Below are 21,604 nucleotides of genomic sequence, written 5' to 3'. Positions count from 1 at the left end.
TAACATCAAGGAGATCAAGTTCATCTTAAAGGAGAAGTATTAAGGCACAGAGACAGTATCTTAAACCTTTTAGCTTTCAAAATAGTTCCTTTCTTTATTATGAATTTAACTCGATTTATTTAAAAAGTGAACATAGCTTACATTCGAATCTGAAAATCACTCTAATTCCAATTATTATTCAAAACAATTTTAATGTATAGATTTGGTAGTATAACAAAACCGACTTCGGTTTGTGTACCATCTTCCCAAGTATTACTTCCTTGACAAATCTAGATGTTTGTCAAGTTAACGGCAAGAACCTTATTCTAGGGGTGAAATAAAGTCTTCAGATACTTAGTAATGTATCAAGGCAAATTGGAGATTGAGTCAACTATACTCTTCTGTTAACAGACACTTGGTTATGCCACTCCCATCCCGTACTTTTGGTAGTAACCCTAACGAAGTTCCCACTGCCACTGTAAAATTATGCTCCCCGCCCATCCCCAAAGCCCTGATACATGCACCATATAATTTCCTTGGAATAAAATCTCAAAAGTAGAAGTGTATCAGATCAAATCATGCTAACAGATTTATTGTTCTAAAACTGGACTTGAAAAAAATTTTTAATGTAATAATATCTCCTATAAATAATATTTTATCAGTTTACAGAGATCTTCATTCTGTTCTATAGCCGTGGATGCTCCACTGCATGCATATTTTATATCATAGTTTACTCAGTGTCATATTCTTGCATCCTTACTTGGTTTCCAATATCTTGTAATGAGAAACAATGTTGGAATGAATTAATCTTGTGCATGTATGTTTATACTGTGTGGTATATCTTTAGGATAAATTCCTAAAAGCAGAATTACTGTGTGGAAAGATGCATGAATAGGTAGATTTGTTATCAACAAATTTACTTCTCCAGGTGTTGAATCATTTTGCATTTCTATTTGCAATATAAAAGGGTGTCTATATGTTAAGAGTGGTAGGCTGTATTTTGGTGAGCATGGACAGTGAGCAGGCAGTGAAGCTGGGCACCATCTTCCTATTCATCAACTCCAAAACACATACACTTTGGGTTTTCAAGAGACTTTTTTTGTGTGTTTTGTTTTCTAAGCTTCAAAGGTAATACATACTCAATGGATAAAACTCATAAGATGAAGAAAAGCACAATGAAAACAAAATCATCTATAATGTCTGAACTAACAACGATCACTTTAAACATTCTGGAATATTTTTGTCTATTTTTCTCTTTATAAAATTTAAAAGGCACTGAACTAAATATATTATTTGCATCCTTCTCACTTAATATTATATCATTAAGATTTTTAATCTAGAAATTACTCTTCTAATAGAATCTTTACGAAATTACTTTTCTGATATGTATCTACCATAATTTATATAGCTCATTTCCTATTAAACATTAAGGTTGTTCCTAGGTCCTTAAATTTAAAAAAACTGCCTTGAAAACATTTCTGTATGCATCTATCAAAAATTCCTAAAATCAAAATTGCTGGGTAAAGATTATAAACATTTTTAAGGCTTTTTTGATACATATTAACAGATTTTATAAATTCAACATTATCACTTACAGAAATAACACCATCAAGTATAATAAAATCAATCTGTAAAACCAAAAGCAATGTGCATCTCCTATCTACATCATATAATTTTATTAGCTTGAAATATAATGTAACATAAATATTTTAATTTGCATATCTTTCATTGGTAATCATGTTATGACTTACTCTGTAGTTTTGTTTTATTGACAAGGCTTTTGTTATTAAGCTAACATATTCATGTTGATTCTCTATATTCTAAATAGTAAAGGTATATTCAATTATTTTTGCCATTTTCCTAACATACTGCTTTTCTCTTGCTACTAAATCTTACATTTACGTTCTGTATTCTATAACAGTATTTTAACTAGAGCTCTTATATTCAGCCTATTTATCGTATCTTTAGTTATATTTGTCAGTTCTTAGGAATTTACTGCCTGCTATAGCTGGAATAAATATGCTAATTTTCTTACACACATTTAATATACTATGATCCACATGGACTAGACAATAGTTTAATATACAAGTAATAATAACAAAAATTAAATTATAGCAAGAAAAATTCCTCTCCCTACTTACTGACGATAAGGAGTGAGGACCTTCTTTATTGTGACATAGCTTCTGGATTCTTACAAGTTCTCATAATAGCATGAATCTATTCATGAAATTTTTTTATACTTCTGATACTTAAAAAAACACACACCTTTTTTCCCCTCCAGAACGTAACATATGCTTTTGTAGGAAAGTTAATTTTCAAATACAATTAAGAAAATATAATTAGCTACTCAAATTTAACTGTATTTTTGATAAATTTTCTTTCTTTTGTTGATATATTTATACTGTATTTTATTTCCACTATTTTATAGTCTGCTTTTGTCTGTAACACTAAAACATTATTTAAACTTACCAAAAAAAATTTTTTAATGACTACATAACAGTTCATCTTTTCTAAGTGTCATAATCACTCAATGAAACGATTCTCTAGTTGTTAGACATGTAAATATTTTACAATTTGTAATTAGTACCATTACTTCTGTGATGGTCCTTGTACCATTCTTTATAGTATCTTCAGGAAAGTTTGTTAAAAGATTGTTAGATCAAAAGGAATGAATATTTTTTAAAAATTCTTTATAATTCTTGCTTTCTAGAAAGGCTGTAATTATGTCATAGCAGTTAGTGTTTCTTCATTCATTCAACATACCAAAGGCCAATTATGTATCAGGCACCATTCTTGGCATGTCATAGTGGGTAATAAAACAGACATTGTATCTATCACATAAGGAAGCCAGACATTAGAAAATGCAAACAAATATGTGTAAAAAAACTACAATTATGATTAGTACAATGAGAGAAAAAGAGATTAGAATAATGGGGGCATTAGTGTGTACAGGATGGTAAGGGAAGTTCTCTCTAAGGTGACATTTAAGGACTGAAGGATGAGAAGGAACTAACCAGAGGAAAGGGTTACTCATGTATGTAGTACCTAAGCAGGCATGGACAGGAGAACTTTTCAAACAAAAGCTAAAACAAGAAGACTCTGAAATGTTAAATACCTGGGTTTATTCAAGAAGGCATTTGTAGGTATGGCATAATTCACAGGAGTACACTGGCAGGAAATGTCGTTGCAAAGACAGGTGGGGGCCAGACCGTGTAGGGTCTAGTTGCAGAAAAAATGTTCCTTTTATCTTTGAAAGGAAATTTCACTGAAGAATTTTAAAGTGATGGTTTGACAAGAGCAACATGAATGTCAGTTATATGTCAAGTGCCCTACACAGATTAATTTTACAGATGAGACGACAAGGCCAGAAAGGCCTCAGCTGAACTGACAGAGTTCCTATTAGCGGTTCATACTGGCTCATCAGTAGCAGAGCTAGGGTTCAAATGCAGGCAGTGTGGGTCCAGAATCTGCCCTCTTAACTACTGCATTATAATGCCAGTGCACTGTCAACAACTGAGCACTGCCATTTGATAGGAGAAATGGCATCACCTAAATTTCAATGCATAACTTTACTAATAAAATTGAACTTTAAAAAAATAAATATTTACACACACAAATTATGTATATTAACCATATCATTTGTGGTCCAACTTTTGGTTAGTCTTGGTGTTTTTCTAAATGGCTTTTACGATTTATTATTGTTTCTTTTTCTAATATGTTCTAAAAGTTTTTCTGTTTTAATGTGCCTTTCAAACAACTGGTTTAAAGCTATATAATTCTGCCTATTTGTACAATTTCACATTATTCTAATATTGAGGTGTTTCAATTTGCAAAGAATGCATATATTTCACTCAGAAGTCTCTACTTTCAAACTCTGAATAGCACATTTTTCAATTAATGCTAACTAGAAAATAAAATTTTTAGTTTTCTATTATTGTGTTCTGAGAGATTAATGCAGACTTGTGCCTTTGCCAATACTTACTATGCATATCTCTACTTCTAATACACACTGAACTTTCCTAGACACATTTTTGAGTGGTTATTTGAAATATATACTCTTATATATCCCTAAATACCACATAACCTATTACATTACTGTAATCTATAATTTTTGCTCATTCTTTTTTTTTTTTTCTCTGCCGCCCCAGGTTGGAGTGCAATGGCGCAATCTCAGCTAACTGCAACCTCTGCCTCCTGGGTTCATGAGATTCTCCTGCCTCAGCCTCCTGAGTAGGTGGGATTACAGGCATACACCACCATACCCGGTTAATTTTTTGTATTTTTAGTACAGACGGGGTTTTCCTATGTTGGCCAGACTGGTCTCAAATTCCTGACCTTAGGTGATCCACCCACCTCGGCCTCCCAAAGTGCTGGGATTACAGGCGTGAGTCACCGTGCCCGGCCGCTCATTCTTTATTTAAAAAATTTTGTCATAATCTGATAGAAAATGTCAAGGTACATATATTTCTATTTCTTTTTGTACAATTGCCAAACTGAACAGACAGTTAGTTCTTCACTGTATTTTCACTACTTTAATCCTTCTGCTATAATAAAATATGTCACAGTCTTTTGACATAAACTGTATCTGACACTGTGACAATAACTTCTATATTCCAACAGACACAGGAGACTTCAGACTAGTTCTCCAACTTTCTCCTTCCCCTAAATATTGAGGAATATGATGGACTTCTTCAGAAGATGAGGAAATACAGTTAGGTGATTAAGAATAAGGCTGAAAAAATCAGAAATGCCATTAGCTATTAGTTATGTAACCTTAACCTCCATTTCTTCATCTATATAATATGGATAAAAATAATGAAAACCTAGTGTTGTCAGACAGACTAAATGTAACTAATATACATGAAAGGCTTTAACAAGACACTTGATATATAAAAGTCCTAAATACATTATAGTGATAATTAAGATGGCAGCTCACACTATAATCTGTTAACAATGATTCACTACTGCAGTGACTCTTAAGTAAAAACTTCTGGGGCTGGGGGTTCAGGGGATGGGATTCAGCATGACTGGATAAAGTCCACAAGATGAACTTTCAATACCACGCATGAGATACCCCTAACTGTCTCTGATCACTTTCTAGCTTCTAGTCTATGCCTAAAAAATTATAAGCAACATTTAAAAAAAAAAAAAAACAAAAATAAACATTTCTTTCAGAAAATCAAAACATAGAAAAGTATACGAAAAGGAAAATGTACCTGAAATCCTACCTCACAAAGTTAGATCATTACAAACATTTTGTTAGTCATAGCTCCAGATTTCTCTAAACCTTTATTTCTTATAGGTGATATAAATATCTTAACAAGGCTCTTTTGATTCCTGTTTTTGTTTACTCAACAGTGAATAACTCTCTTGTCCTCTTTCTATGTATACATATAGAAACTGGTTTAACAGTTGGATAGCACTATTGCATTTGTCCTATTTAACTTAATGAATCCCCTATCATGATTGTTTATTTCTGAACCAGAACTGTTCCAGAACACTGTTAAATAACAGTGGTGCTAGAACATTAGAAGTATATAAAGGCTGCTGATTTGGGATATAAGATGAGACAGGGGATATATACTTTTGACGCTTGGAAGTTTCCTTTTATTATTTTATTAAGAATTTCAACCAGAAATGAACACTGAATTTCACCAAATATTGAATTTTGTGTTATATTTATGACTACTAAGATAATCACAGGGTTATCCACTCAGCAATATCAATAAGATGAATTTTGTTAACAGGTTTCCAAATATGGAATCATCCACACAAAATGCACTTCACTGACTTAGAGCTTAAGATCACCCAGGTCTTACTTGCTAATATTTTATTTAAGACGTGCATAAATATATACAGGTGATACTGGTTTAGGGTTGTAGGCATTACCTTGATCAGGTCCTATGTCAGTGTTATGCTTTCTTCCTATAAAGTTATTAAAGAAATGTTCTTTCTTTTACACAACTCTAGAACAATTTACACAATGTAGGATTATTTGTTTGAGGGTCTGAAACAACAGTGAAACTATTTGCATTTTGTACATTTCTTAGAGGTAGTCCTGTGACAAATGTCTTTCTTTCATAGTTATTGATCTGTTTATTGACCTTTTCTAGGACCAGTTGTGATAATCTGTACTTTATTTTAAAATGCTTACTTAATCCAGAGTTCTACAGAACATCTAAATAACATAACAATTACTAAAGAAATTGAAATGATAGTAAAAAATTGTCCAACCTCACTTCAGTGCACCAGAATAAGAATTTTACAAAATAACTTTTACTAACTTTCTTTTTTTTTGAGACAGAGTCTCACTCTGTCACCCAGGCTGGAGTGCAGTGGTGCAATCTTGGCTCACACAATTTCAGCCTCCTGGCTCAGCAATCCTCCCACCTCAGCCTCCCAAGTAGCTGAGACCATACGCATGTGTCAACATACCTGGCTAATTTTCACATTTTTTGGTAGAGATGGCATTTTACCAGGTTGCCCAGGCTGGTCTTGAATTCCTGGGCTCAAGCAATCCTCCCACCTCAGCCTCCCAAAGTGCTAGAATTATAGGCATGGGCCACATGCCCAGCTGACTTTTACTAACTTTCAAGGAACAAATAATTTCTATTATATAAACTATTCCAGAGACTAAAAGCGTCTTCTGGGGCTAATATAATCATGATAACAAAACAGGATAAAGGTAATATACAAACAGAAGATTATCGACCAATCTGATTTGTGAAAATAGAAAAAAACAAAATATTAGCAAAGGGAATCTACTAGTGAATGAAAAAAGAAATCATGACAGTGGAACCCTCCCACTGCAAGGAGAGTTCAATGTTAAAAACAAAAGAAAACCTTGTAAATGTAATTTACCACATTAATGGATTAAAGGAAATAACCACATGATCATCCCAGAAGAGGCAGAAAAAGCATTATCTATTATTGATATAGAAACAAACAGCCAGGCATAGAAGGGAACATCTTTAACCTTATCTTTAATAAAACCTCAGAGCAAATGTCATATCTAACAATAAAACTTAAGAATTCTTAAATACATAAATAAGTCACCTCTATCATTTTATTTGCCACTGTATTAGTGAATAAATCCTAACCATTATGTGACAAGAAAAAAAGATGCATTTCATGGATTCCAATTTTTACTTTTCTCTTTAAATTTTAGAATTTCTGAAAGCAAGATATGTCTCATAACCGCTGTATGACAATGAAATTGGCTGCATGTTTTCTTTCTTAGTGGTACATAAAATAATGGTGCAGCTTTCATTGCAGTAAAAAGACATCATACTGTACAATATGTTTAGGAAAGACTTTGAATGTATCAGTCTCCCAGCTGGGAAGCTATTGAGGAATTTTAAACAGGTGAATGACATGATGTGATTCACTTTTTAGAGAGATCATTTTGTTTGTACTTACTAGATCAAACAAACACAAGACAACAAGAGAAGAAAATCACTGGGGAGTTTCTGCAGTAATCCAAGTGGCCTGGATTAGAGTACTGGTGACAGAAATGGTGAGAAGTGAGGCCATGAGGCAATTACTGGAGTCTGAGAAATTAGACTGTGTAAAATGTGAAGGCCAGCTAGGGGTAGGGTAAATAGATATTAATGAAATGAACAAGGTGAATCTCTACATCTAGCAATCCTGATGCCCATCTGGGTAATCCAAATCCGTTTCCTGGCAGCAGAAAATTCTGAAATCTCTTCGTTAGATAGCTAATGATTTATTGGATTGATCCAGGGACACTGGACTAGAAGAAGTCTAGAATCCCTGCCAAATCTGCCCTTCCTTTCATGGATTCTTTCCCTGAAAATAAGCACTATAGTTGACTCTTCTTTGAGAAAAAATGCCAGGCAGATAATAAGGACCAATTGCCAATTGTGCTTTATTCAAATTTGAGTTACAATAAGATCTCACTATACCTGGATTTGAGATATGTTTTGAAGAAAGAGCTGACAAAAAATCCACTTATTCATTCACTAAGTTATTTATGGGCATCCAATATGCACCGTGTGACATTCTGGATAGTGATGATATAGCAGTAAAAAAATGAATAAAGCTCTTAATCCTTATGGACTTAATATTCACAGGACAACTTGAAAAGTGAAATGTACTTAATGAACATTTATTATGTGCCACAGTCTTCATATCAGTCTTTACCCAAAGGAAAAACCAAATAGGTCTGGCACCGTTTTATAGATGAGAAAAGAAACAGAGAGGTTAATGTTTCCCATGGTAACATAATTAAGTGGAGGAACTGATTCAAACAAACCTCAGGTCCACTATAATAGGGACTTAATTTTTCCTCTTTGGCCCATGATGATAAAGAAAACATTACTCAAGGATAAATAACCCAAGATTTTCTATCACTCTCTACCATGTGCAATCCTTCCTTATTTTTCTCCTTAATTTCTCTTTTTGTTATTCTTTACTTTGCTCTACCTTTTATTTTTAGTTTTCCCTTAGCCCCTCCTTCAGCATGAAGGTTCAGACATTTGTTTTTGTTTTTTTGTTTGTTTTTTTTCAGACAACATTTGATTTTACCATCTAGTGTTAACCAGAAGGGGGGAAAAGAGAAGACTAATCAAGGAAGAGAGGACCCAAAGAATGAGTATTATGAATTCCAAATTTCTGACTCTACCTTCTAAGGATTACAGCTGTGTTAACATTAAGTTTACTCTAATAAGGCAGAAAGTTAGCCATGATGGAAATATTCAAGCAGTGTCAGGAGGGCTGTCTGCCTGGATATTACCAAGAATTACTGTAGCAGCTAAGAGACTGGAATAGTCTGTCACTGCTAAGATGCCTTCCAACTTTAAGGCATATTAATATTAGTCTGTGAAATTAGGGAAAACAAAAAATGATCTTTATTTCAAATGGTTCAAGGTGTTTACAAAAACAGATGTTTAGACTAATGAGTTTTTAAAAATTAGCAGTCTGTCTTCCCACCTTCTATGTTTTTGTTAAATAGGCACTGACCTGAACTACAAGCCTGTCTGTGATTTGAAAAGACTGGAAATTAGAATAGAAATTGATTTTAGAACTTCATACATCTATTTGAGAACAGAGAGTTAGGAATCTTCAGAATGCATACCTACTTAGAGTATTATATTTTTAGTAAGATAAAAATCTGGAGGCAAATTATATATAAATTAAATAATAAAAAATAGACATAAGTCATATAACAGTGATCACTATTAAAAGGGAAGGTAAAATCCAGTTGTATTGGAGGAGTAGAAGACTTCAATAAACAAATATTTCTTTCAATAGTTAATTCAATAACGGTCACTGATTTTACATCTAATTGTATTGAGGGAATTTCTCATTTTATTAAATCTTAAGGAAAAATTTCCTGTATGTTGAGTCAAACAACATGTATAAAAATGTACATAAGATCTTGAACTTCTGGGTTGAACTGATTTTGAAACATGGCTCGCTGCTTGTGCTTGTTTTTATAAGAAGACTTAAGTTTTGTTCTCTTATTTGACCATTTCTCATTTGCTTGTATCCAGTAAGGAGATATGGTCCTCAAACTGAAAAAGACTTAATGAAAGCTTTATGTGGCCAAGGGCGCGAATGACTTAAAACAGGTTGAGAAAACAGCATTAGCTAAGAGAAAATCTTATCTAATATATTCCATCTTTAAAGATTCAAGTACTTTTGCAAATCTTCAGAAGTCTGGAAAATAACTCTAAAACCTGACTATTACTACAAAGTTAGACTGGAATATTAATTTCTATGTTTTTTTCACAGCATAATTCAGAGTATTCTGAAACCCTCTTTGGAAAAATCATTTCTTGGTATTCTGATAAGAGTATATTTCTGTTTTGCTAATGTGAAAGTCTAAAGCTCAAAAGAGAAAAACTTAGAGGTCACCATTAATATCATATTAAATCAAGTAATAGCTTATGTCAGATGCAGGCAGAGATATAAAAAATTATTGTCTCCGAATCTGTCCTGGTTTTTGAAAACACACTGCTGTGGCTAGTAAATTTTGTTTATAAAAACGGGAGGAGTTATGTAAAATACATAATGATATATCACATCAGTTATGTTACGAATGGAGAAAAACTTCAATAACCCTTTACTTCCAGTCAATTTCCAGGATTGCAGAAAAACATGTTAGAGAAACTCTATTTAATTCAACAAAATCTTGATGAGATAATTTAAAATAACCATTCTTGATTGGTTAGATGCTTGACTAAGTAATATGCAAACCAAATGACATATTTTTATTATTAACTTGTAACCTACCCATGTGAATACATAAGCTATTTGCAATTGTGATTTTTAATAAAATGACGTGGGCCACTTTTTAATTTATAAATAATAAAACAGTACATTGTGTATGCCAATATTAAAATTAAGCAAATGGAGCATGTACCCAAAAGCCAAAAGGATTGTTTATAATCAGTTTACAGAAGGAAAACTGCCCAGTTGGTCATTTAAGTAAGAATACTTCAGAATAAGCATGACAGTCATGATGTTAACTAAAATTAATGCAAATCTCATTTAAATTTGCCTTAATCAGTTGTTACCAAACCCACATTTTATTTGCAAGCCTAAATTTTATGGTTGCAATCTTGGGTGTTTTATTAGCTACCCAATTAAACAAATAAGTTACAATTAGAGCAAATCCTTGGAGTTTCCAATAAATGAAGCAAATCTGAAGTCATGAGCAATAATTAAACCCGACAATTAAAGAGCATTTTTCTCTGAAAAAGCTCTGTTTTAAAGAAACATGCTTAATATGTTCCTAGCTCTCATTTCAAGGAAGCTACTACAGCACAGAGAAGGAAAAAGAGTAGACCAGAGGTCTAGAATGCAGACTCCTCTCCTTCCCACTGTTGCATGACTTTATTGCTCTGCCTCTTTCAGTCTATGGGTAATTTCAGGGTCCTTTCTGCTTAGTTTTTCTTTTCTAAAGAATTTACTGATGTCTCTTTTTAGAAAGAAAGACAGTATACGTATGGATGTTTTTTAAAAATAACAATCACTCTTAACCAACAAAATATGCTAAACTACACTGAATGTTACATTTGAGCTTTAATAACATATTAAATAAACATTTTCTTCAGATTTATGGTCCAGATTAAAACACTGTTTCCCTCTGACTGTAACAATAATGTATGTTAACTACAAACTATTTCAACAATTTGAAAGGTAAAAAGGAAGAAAGTGAAACTTTCCCGAAATTCTACTACCATTATATAATCCCTCCTAACTGCTATTCAAAATGATTTTATTACCAATGTCAAAAAGCTTACATAAAACATTAAGGTTCTATAATTTGGGACTGAGTATTTTCTAGTACAATGGCTTCCAAACCTTTTTGAACATAACCAACAGGAAAATTTAATACTACATGACACATTTAATATTAAATGACAATAATGACAAATATATATAACTGAATCAAAAGTTTCTTGAAACAGTAATTACCCTTAACATACATGATGCACTCTCATATTCTAATTCATTAAAAACAACAACAAAAAAACTGATTTTGTGTGATTTCTTGATTTGTTTATGGCTTATAATCTGCAATTTAAAAATCACTGACCTAGAGGAAAAATCCTAAATTCGGTAGTCCAGCTTTGCTACCTCTGAATAACCATAATAAAATCATTTAGACTCTTTACTCCTCAGATTTTCTGCTTACTAGTAGTAGAGTTGAGCAGACAATAAGAAAATGCATCTCAAACAAAAACAAAAATGTCATATAACCATGAGCAAACATTAGTATCAGTAAGTAAAACACATTAGGTGTTTTTTCACTTTGACACTCAAATAAAAAGAATCAGATCCAAAATGCTCTAATAATTCATCATGCTATCATCAATACACAATAAGACGCCTTGATAAAGTGTGCCCTATGAAACTGAGTTTGAGTCAATGGCTCACTACAAGATTTTAATCTTATTTAACAGTTGCTAGGAAACCAACATATCCTTCACAAGGACATAAGAAGTCCCACTAAGTGATTCCAAATTACCCAGTATAATTAAAATAGAGTGCAGGACAGCAGCACTATCAGATTTAAAAAGTAATAATATATCAGGCTGGGCCAGGTGGTTCGTGCCTGTAATCCCAGCACAGCACATCTCAACTGAAACACTCCCAAAGGAAATAGCTAGAGATTATCTAGAAAGTTTTACGATGATATTAAAAAACACTATTTTGAATTAGTTAAGGGCAGGAGTGGCCAATCAGCAGATGGCTGCAATAGCTCAAATACTCCACATTTCTATACAACCCTGTAATTCAGCTTGAAAAAAACCCAAACTACAATGAAAGGTTATAGTATATCTCACTTAACATTATGTGTCATTTAGCAAAACAGGACTACAATATACACTGTGTGCCTACTAGTTCCAAAACCATAAGATAAAACCATTAAGGTAACTATTAAAATGAAATTTTGGATATCAGGTATTAAAAACACAGAAAACATTAATGACCATATGAGAATTTGATACAGATTGTGATGGCTGATTTTAGGTGTCAACTTGATAAATAATACCCAGATAGCTGGTAAAGCATTATTTCTGGGTATTTCTGTGAAGGTGTTTCCGGAAGAGGCTGGCATGTGAAACAGCAGACTGAAGTGGAAAGATCCACCTTCAAGCAATGTACATGGATGGATATCATTTTATTAGGTGAGGGCCCAGATGGAACAAAAAGGCAGAGGAAAGGCAAATTCTCTTTCCCTAGAGCTGAGATACCTTTCTTCTCCTGCTCTTGGAAATCACAACTCTCCATTCTCTGGCCTTTGGACTCTGGAACTTGTACCAGCAGCCCCCCCCAGCTTCTTAAGCCTTTGGCCTCAGACTGAGAGCTATGCCATCAGCTCCCTAGTTCTCAAGTCTCTGGACTTAGACAGAGCCATGCTACCAGCTTTCCTGTTTCTTCAGCTGGTAGATGGCATATCATGGGACTTCTCGGCCTCCAGAATTGCATGAGCCAATTCCTCTAGTAAATGCCCTGTTATCCATCTATCCATCTTGTCTGTCTGTCTATCCATTTATCTATCTATCCATCCATCCATCCATCCATCCATCCATCCATCCATCCATCCTACTGATTCTACCTATCTGTCCTACTGATTCTGTTTCTCTGGAGAACTCTAATACATATACTTTACAAAAATTGATGGCTACTGGGCCGGTCATATAACTACTATTCTACTTCACTTAATTTTCTTAGAAAATACATCAAAACCAAGTCTTTAATACTTATATGTTGACTTAATTATAAATCAGTCCTATGGTCTAATACAGCTTTATGAATACTTTCAACAAAACGCAAAATATATACAGTCAATAGGAAGTGCATTAGAAAATTAATTTACAAAATTGCTGTGCATGGTGGCTCAGAACTGTAATCCCAACACTTTGGGAGGCCAAGGCAGGAGGGTCTCTTGAGCCCAGGAGTTCAAGACCAGCCTGGGCAACACTGTGAGACCCTATCTCAAAAAAAAAAAAAAAAAAAAAGGAAATTACTTAAAAAAATAAAAGCAGCCCCAAAATAAGCAACTATATGAGCTAGAAATTAGAGATGGTCTCCAAGTTACATGGTGTGACTTGTAATTTTTTGTCTTTTAAGATGATGTGAGAGCAATATGCATTCAGTAAAAACTGTACTTCCAGTACCCATACAACCATTCTGTTTTTCATTTTCAGTACAATATTCAATAAATTACCTGAGATATTCAACACTTGATTATAAAGTAGACTGTGTGTTAGATGATTCTGCCCAACTCTAGGCTGAGTAAAGTGTTCTGAGAATGTTTAAGATATGCTAAGCTAATCTCTGATGTTTGGTAGGTTAGGTGTATTAAATGCATTTTAGACTTACAATACTTTCAACTTATGAGGAGTTTATCGAGATGTAACCCCATTGTAAGTCAAGGAGCATCCATAAATATATTATGACAAGTAACAGACTGGTCAGTTAAATGCAGTGTAAAAGTGAAATATAAGTTTCATGTTCCAAACAGTTGGTATGTTTAGAAGAAGGTAGGTATTGCCACCTTTTTTGTAATTAAATAGTTTACTCAGAAGGAACCTTAAGACGTTTTTGAATAAAAGGAGGGATGTGTATGAACTAAGATAGTAATGTTCCAACCTTAAGATTAAAGAAAAAAATTGGGAAAAATAAGTGACATGAAGAGAATATTAGAGCAAATAGAAAAAGGATCAGCAAATAGGTTTCATTGGGTGAAATAAAAATACTGCATAGAAGAAGAAGGCAATAAAAGAGATCAATAGGTCATTATCATTAGTTGAATGGTCTTTAAACTGACTAGTAAGAGCTGAGTTCTTTTGAGTAGTAAGAGGGAAGCAGCTGAAAGGATTTAAAATGCAGTATGGATGGGAGAAGCTTTTGTGCACCATTTCACTGCATTAAATCATAGTAGAGATAAAAGGGTAGTAAAAAGAAATGCAAAAGGATATGCATATGTCTGTAGATATGGATAAGCATTAGATAAAATCAGAAAAACCTTGGGAGCCACTTTGTTTCTGTTACAAGTAAGCCAGTTCATTCATTCAACAAACATAAGCAATATTACATACACAAATTGTGTATTTTGTTAGGCACCAGGAGGGATATAAATACAGATAATCCACAGTCTTTGCCCTCAGGAAATTATAATCAAATAGATTACCATATTACCAAAACTAGTAAGTGCCCCATGGGTGGTTCAAAGTAGCTGTAATAGGATTTTAAATGTAAACATTCTCATTTTCAGCTAGGGTGACTAGAGAGAGCTTTAATTTCAAGCTATGAAGATGAAGGGAAGAGGGGATTCAGGTAGGCAGGGCACCCTCTGGGTTGGCTGGAAAATAAGCTTAAGGAGTGAGATAGGGAAAGAAAAGTGGAATTTAGCTGGACTACAGTATCGGTCTCCACTTAGATTCACAAATACCAGCATATTTGACAGTGTGTTTCAATTTTCTTTTTGTAGAGACAGGGTCTCCCTATGTTGCCCAGGCTGGTGTCTAACTTCTGGCCTCAAACAATCCTCCTACGTTGGCATTTTAAAGTGCTAGGATTACAAGCATGAGCCATCATGCTTTGCCTCAACTTTTTCATTCATCACAGAATTCTTCCCAGTAAAAGAAATATTAACTGACTGAAATTTATTTCACGAACTGAATGAGAAAAGCATTCCTATCTTTTTTAAGTTTTATAAAAAACAGTTTGAAGTTTTACTGAAATCAGTTCTACTGAGAGAGGCCAGGCCAGATGCAATGGTTTATGCCTGTAACCCCAGCACCTGGGAAGGCCAAGGCGGGTGGATCACTTGAGGTCAGGAGTTTGAGACCAGTCTGACCAACATGGAAACCCCGTCTCTACTAAAAATACAAAAAATTGGCCGGGTGTGGTGATGCATGCCTGTAGTCCCAGCTACTTGGGAGGCTGAGGCAGGAGAATCACTTGAACTTGGGAAGTGGAGGTTGCAGTGAGCTGAGGTCGTCATTGCACTCCAGTCTGGGAACAGAGTAAAGACTCCATCTCAAAAAAAAAAAGAAAGAGGCCAGATATCTGCAGTTAGTGAACTTGTCTAGATGCTCTCAAGATGGTCACAACACGGGCTTCAGCAGTGAAAACCCACTCATGCCCTTCCCAATGTGTTTTAACCCTATCTAGAAAGGAGGACTAGTTTTTCAGACATCAGTTCAGATACCATTGCCAAATCAAACCTGGGCTTCTATACAAACAGTATCACAATACAACTTCGTTGCATTATGTCTTGTTACTTGACTGCGCTAAGAAAAATCACCAAACTGAATCCAATCAGATTAACAGACCAAACTTTTCCTTATTACAAATCACTTAAACACATTTTCTCCCAATTCCTTTTACTGTGGTAAAACACACGTAACATAAAATGTATCAATCATTTTAAGTGTATAGTTCAGTATTAAATACATTCATAATGTGCAACCACCATATATCTCCAAACTCTTTTCCTTCTGTAAAACTGAAGCTCTGTAACCATTAAACAATAATGTCCAGTACCGGCCCCTCCTCCCAGCTCTGGCTTTCTGTCTCCATCAATCTGACTACTCAGTTACCTCATGAAAGTGGAATCATATGGTACTTATCGTTTTGTGACTAGCTTATTTCACTTAGTATAATGTACTCAAGGTTCATCCTTATACATATGTCAACATTTCCTTCCCCAAAAGAATTTTTTTTTAATTATTATTTTACAGACAGGGTCTTACTCTGTTGCCCAGGCTGGAGTGCAGGGGCACAATCACAGCTCACTGCAGCCTCAAACTCCTGGGCTCAAGTGACCCTCCCACACAGCCTCCTAAATAGCTAGGACCATAGGTGCATGTTACCACACCCAGCTAATTTTTACTTTTGTGGAGATGGGGTTTCACTATGTTGCCCAGGCTGAGAACTTCCTTCCTAAGATTGAATAATATTCTACTGTATGTACATACCCCATTTTGTTTACCCATTCATGATGTACATACCCCATTTTGTTTATCCATTCACTGATGGACACTTGGGTTGTTTCTACCTTTTGGCAAGCTACTGTGAATAATGCTGCTATGAACATGAATATACAAATCCCTATTTGAGACTCTGCTTTGAGTTATTTTGGGTATATACCTGGAAGACGAATTGCTGGATCATATGGTAAACTTATTTTTAATTTTTTAAGAAACTGCCACAGTACTTTCCACAGCAGCTGTATTATTTTACATCCTGTTATATAGCTTCTGAACAATGTTCTTGAGAGTTAATATCATATTACTACATATATTAGTATCATATGTAGCTATTGTTCAAACACTATAAACATCAAAACTTTAAAACTTAATTTTCAGTTGGCAGGAAGGTGTTCACATTTTAAAATGTACATATATGGTAAATGAGTCTTTCCTTCAGAAACTAAAGAATTTGAAAGATGGGTGTCTGAACCATCTAATAATCAATGTAAAGCAAGCCAATGCTTTATTTATGAACTTAAAAGCAAACAGAAACTTAGGAAAACAAATGTGTCTTCTTTCACTTCAAAATAAATACCATCTAGTATACATCAGAGAAGCAGAATGCATTATATAAAAACACACTACTAGGCCATGTTTTGAGAATGTAGCCATTCTCGCTACCTCTATAAGGTTTGCAGGCCTACATATAGCACTGGTATCTGTAGACAACTAGAAAAGTATCCAACTGTAATGCATCTTTGTAGTCTAAACCAACTACACATCAACTTACCAAATCTCTGTGCAACACCCAATTAGCATGCAGGTAGTGAATACCATCTAGGATCTGATATAATAGTGACTTCACCATTCCCCGAGGTAACTGAACTGGCTTCTTGTTTGCTTTAGAAGCTCTGTGAAACTTGATTATATGCTGAAAGAAAGAAAAAATATCACCATAAGCTTAAAAAAAAGGAAAAAATAATTTGATGTATAATATTTTCCTAACAGAAAAAGAAACACTAAGGAAAATACAGTTTCATATGCTGCTGAATAACATAAATAACTTTAAAATTCCCTAATAACTGAGGCTAAAACTCCATTTCCTAAGCATATGATAGCATTTCAGGAAATAAATTATCACAATAGGGAATTAGGAAATATTGTGTATGTATGTATTTATTTAGATGGAGTCTCACTCTGTCACCAGGCTGGAGTGCAGTGGCATGATGTCGGCTCACTGCAATCTCCACCTCCTGGGTTCAAGCAATTCTTCTGCCTCAGCCTCCCAAGTAGCTGGGATTACAGGCAGCTAATTTCTTTTGTATTTTTTAACAGAGACGGGGTTTCACCATGTTGGCCAGGCTCCTGACCTTGTGATCTGCCCGCCTTAGCCTCCCAAAGTGCTGGGATTACAGGTGTGAGCCTCTGTACCCACCCTGTGTTTTCATTTTTAAAACATAATTAAAAATCAATTACTTTCAGAGTATACTTGATCCCTATTTATCTGGTAGATAAAATGGAAAAAAAAATAGAACAAAGTTCAAGAGATACTTCTGGCTGGTTGACATGGCACAGAACTGGAACCTATTTATGACATAGGTTATAAAGAAAGCAAGTGGGGAGATGCTTCAATAAAATACACGCAAGCACAAAGAAATGATAAACCAGCTCACAATGGAAAAATGTAGAAATAGAAAAGATTCTGAGGAAAAAAAAAACTGCCTTGTACCATACATCAAAGCTTTCTATGTATAATGTTGGACATTCAGCAAAACAAAGCACAACTTTATACTCAGAAAAATTACTTTATAAATAAATGTATAATTTTTTTTTAACTTTCAAATGCTCTTGATAGGGCTCATTATCTTAATTAGATTCACTCTTAAATTGCAGGAAAATCTGTAACTTGGCTGCAGTCAACTATGCCTTGCACACCACTGTGCATATCCCTGACACCTAATATTGCACAAAGCAGACCCTTGGCCAATATTTGTAAGTAAATATTAAGCATACTCTTGAAATTAGTAAACATAATAAAAATAAGACATATTTAACATTATAAGTTAACATTTTCACTTGCTATTTTCTTATGATATATAGAATATGACACAAATAAGGAATAACTAATGATGACTGAGTAAAGGTAAAAATGTATAGCAAATATCTATGAGAAGGTAAAGTGTAGCAGTTTGCACATATGTAGCATGATTAATCTAAATTACCGGCATTAATTTAATTTTCTCCTCAGCCTTTTTTTCAAGGTATTTAATAGCAGACAAACAAAACAGAGCTACAACAATTTAGTAATCTAGACTGTTTTGTCACCTCTCCTAAAATATGATGTGACACTCAAGTCTGTTCTCCTTAAGAAGAAGATTCTTTGGCTCTCTCCAAGCTTAATAAAAATAGGTAAAGATAGAGCACCTTAAAAAAATATTAAAACCCTGCCAGAGTAAGAATGAAAGGAGCAAATATGTAGGAGAGGTAAGGTAATTAATCAATTTCATATATATTTCTTCGGTAGTATTACAAGTGGCTTTTTTTTTTTAACCAATGTTTTAAAATGACAAGAAACTACAGTGGGGGAACTTCCTACTGTCATTTTATTTATATTCCAGGGCTACATAACAAATGCAAAGTATACATACCATGAAATCTCACCAGGGCCTAAGTGATTTTTAAAAACAACTATTTTTATTGCAGCTGCCTTGCTACCCTCTGCTGCTTAACCCCTACCAATTCACTTCAACATTCCAATTAAAATAGATAAAGGAGTGGGTTTCAGTAGGCCAAATTATCATTTGTTTTCTATGAAAATGAACATTAAAAATATTTATTTGGCTTAAATATTAAGATGATAAAGCTAATGAACTATTTATATGCACTGTACAATATTACATGCAATATAATTTGCTAAAGTATAATCATTGAACCAACATGTAAAATTAAATATTACAAACCAGCAGCCAGAAGTCATACTGAGTGAAATATTAGACTATCTTCTATGCTCTACTGTGGTTTATCACAAATCCTGTTTATAACCATCCTGGAAAATGCCTTAAGTTTAAATTATATGACTATTTCTTATGAGGCTCAGTATGGTGAGTATTCAATTTAACACAGGCCACCCTGATTTAACAGGGTTGATTTGATTAGATTTCTTTTAAAGTAAAAGAACAGAATATTAGACCCAAAGATTTAAAAAGAGAAGAAAAAATAACTCAGCATGAACCTTGGAAAGAGTTTCATAAAAGACAGAGAGAAAATTTCATGTATATGTAATAAAAGCATGGCCATGCTAATTCAGTAAATACAGATTAGTATGCAATTCAATCCATGTTTAAAGATATTATTACATATCATTTAAAAGCAGTTCACAGGAGTAAAGTAATTATTAATTAATTAACACAAGGTAATGTTAGAGGTTTGGTTTACTTGTTTCTTAAACTATAATCTGTATTAACAGATAGATGTTCTTTCTACAGATTGGTAAGAAGGTAAATTTTGTGAATATGTTTCTGATATATATATATATATATATCAGAAAGTCTTATCCATAAGGTAATGTTTCAGATTTTTTAAAAACATAAATGTTACACTGAATAAAAGAGCAAATTTTATAGTTACCTCAAAGTTCCTCAAATAGCAATTTAAAAAATAATCTGCTTAGTAAACTGCAAAATACTGAAGCTGGTGTTTGTAGTTCAGCTACTTAGACAAGATAAATTTAAGTTCTTATTTTATAATAATTTTTTTTCAATAGAGCATCATTTTCTGCATTGCATTAGATAAACTAATAAACTAATAAACTGGCCAGGCTCAGTGGCTTATGCCTGCAATCCCAGCATTTTGGGAGGCCAAGGTAGGCAAATCACCTGACATCAGGAGTTCGAGACCAGCCAGGCCAACATGACAAAACCCTGTCTCTACTAATAACATAAAAATTAGCTGGGCATAAGCAGAGATGGCACCACTGCACTCCAGATAGGTGACAGAGTGAGACTTTGTCTCAAAAAAAAAAAAAGATGAACTAATAAACTGTAATAACTTGATTTTGAGAAATCTTCAAATATTTAATTGAGTCTGCATATATATTCTCTTTTTTTTTGGAGATGGCATCTTGCTTTGCTGCCCAGGCTGGACTATAACAGTGTGAACAGGACCCACTGTAGCCTCGATTTCCTGGGCTTCGGCCCCATGAGTAGCTGGGACTACAGGCGTGTGCCACTGAGCACAGCTAATTTTTTTTTTTTCTTTTTTTTTTTTTGTAGAGACAAGGTCTTGCCATGTGGCCCAGGCTGGTCTCAAACCCTCAGGTGATCTTCTTGCCTTGGCCTCCCAAAGTGCTGGGATTACAAGGTGTGACCTACTACACTTGGCCTAAAATTATTCTTATCATAGGTCAGAAAACAAAAAAAAGAACTAAAAGTCACAAGAGATGTTAAAATTTATTTTCACACTAATCTCATTTTGTAATAGAGCTCTCATCCATAATAATTCTTCCAATATAAGATTATGCCCAATTCAAGTAAGTAAAATGCAGTCATGCATCACTTAATGGATACATTCTGAAAAATGTATTGTTAGGTGATTTTACAGTTGTCAAAACATCGCAGAGTGTACTTACACAAACCTAGATGATAGACCCTACTACAAACCTAGGCTATATGGTAGAGCCTACTGATCCTAGGCTACAAACCTATACATCTTACTGTACTGAATAAGGAAGGCCATGTGACACAACAGTAATTAATTGTATTATCTAAACATATGTAAACACAGAAAAGGTACAGTAACAATATGGTACTATAATCTTATGAGACTACCATCATATATGCAGTCCGTAGTTGACAGTAACGTTATATGGTGTATGACTATACTAAATTAAATTAATGCCAATGAAAACAAGAATTAGAATATTAAATCTCGATTGTGAATAGTTAATAATAGTTTCCTACATTTGTATGTTTCATTTATAAAATTTTTCGAATACAAGATTGTTCCTCAGAAAAATGTTGTAACAAAAAAGGCAAGAAAGTATTACATTTTATAGATGGGGTAAACTACAACTTCAAAGCCACTAAAAGACTTGCCTAACGCTATATGACAAATAACAGTAGAACTATTAGATCTCTCCAAAGATAGCATATTTGTCCTCCTTCATGAGG

General features: G+C 33.9%; 1 protein-coding gene across 4 annotated transcripts in view; it reads right to left on the bottom strand.

The window, feature by feature from the left end:
* CDK8 (cyclin dependent kinase 8) overlaps nucleotides 1-21,604 on the bottom strand; it is a 140,420-nt gene that overhangs the window by 29,504 nt on the left and 89,312 nt on the right. For all 4 annotated transcript variants that reach the window (XM_012441713.3, XM_012441723.3, XM_021677395.2 and 1 more), the window contains exon 4: nucleotides 17,227-17,367. In XM_012441713.3, coding sequence (XP_012297136.1) covers nucleotides 17,227-17,367 — 141 coding nt within the window. The remainder of the gene's footprint in view (nucleotides 1-17,226; nucleotides 17,368-21,604) is intronic.

The sequence above is a fragment of the Aotus nancymaae genome, unplaced genomic scaffold, assembly GCF_030222135.1.
Source record: "Aotus nancymaae isolate 86718 unplaced genomic scaffold, 86718_ANA_hifiasm-v0.15.2.pri h1tg000009l, whole genome shotgun sequence".
Classification (NCBI taxonomy): Eukaryota; Metazoa; Chordata; class Mammalia; order Primates; family Aotidae; genus Aotus; species Aotus nancymaae.
Note: the sequence above shows the minus strand (reverse complement) of the source record. Positions and strands in the feature narration are given on the sequence as shown.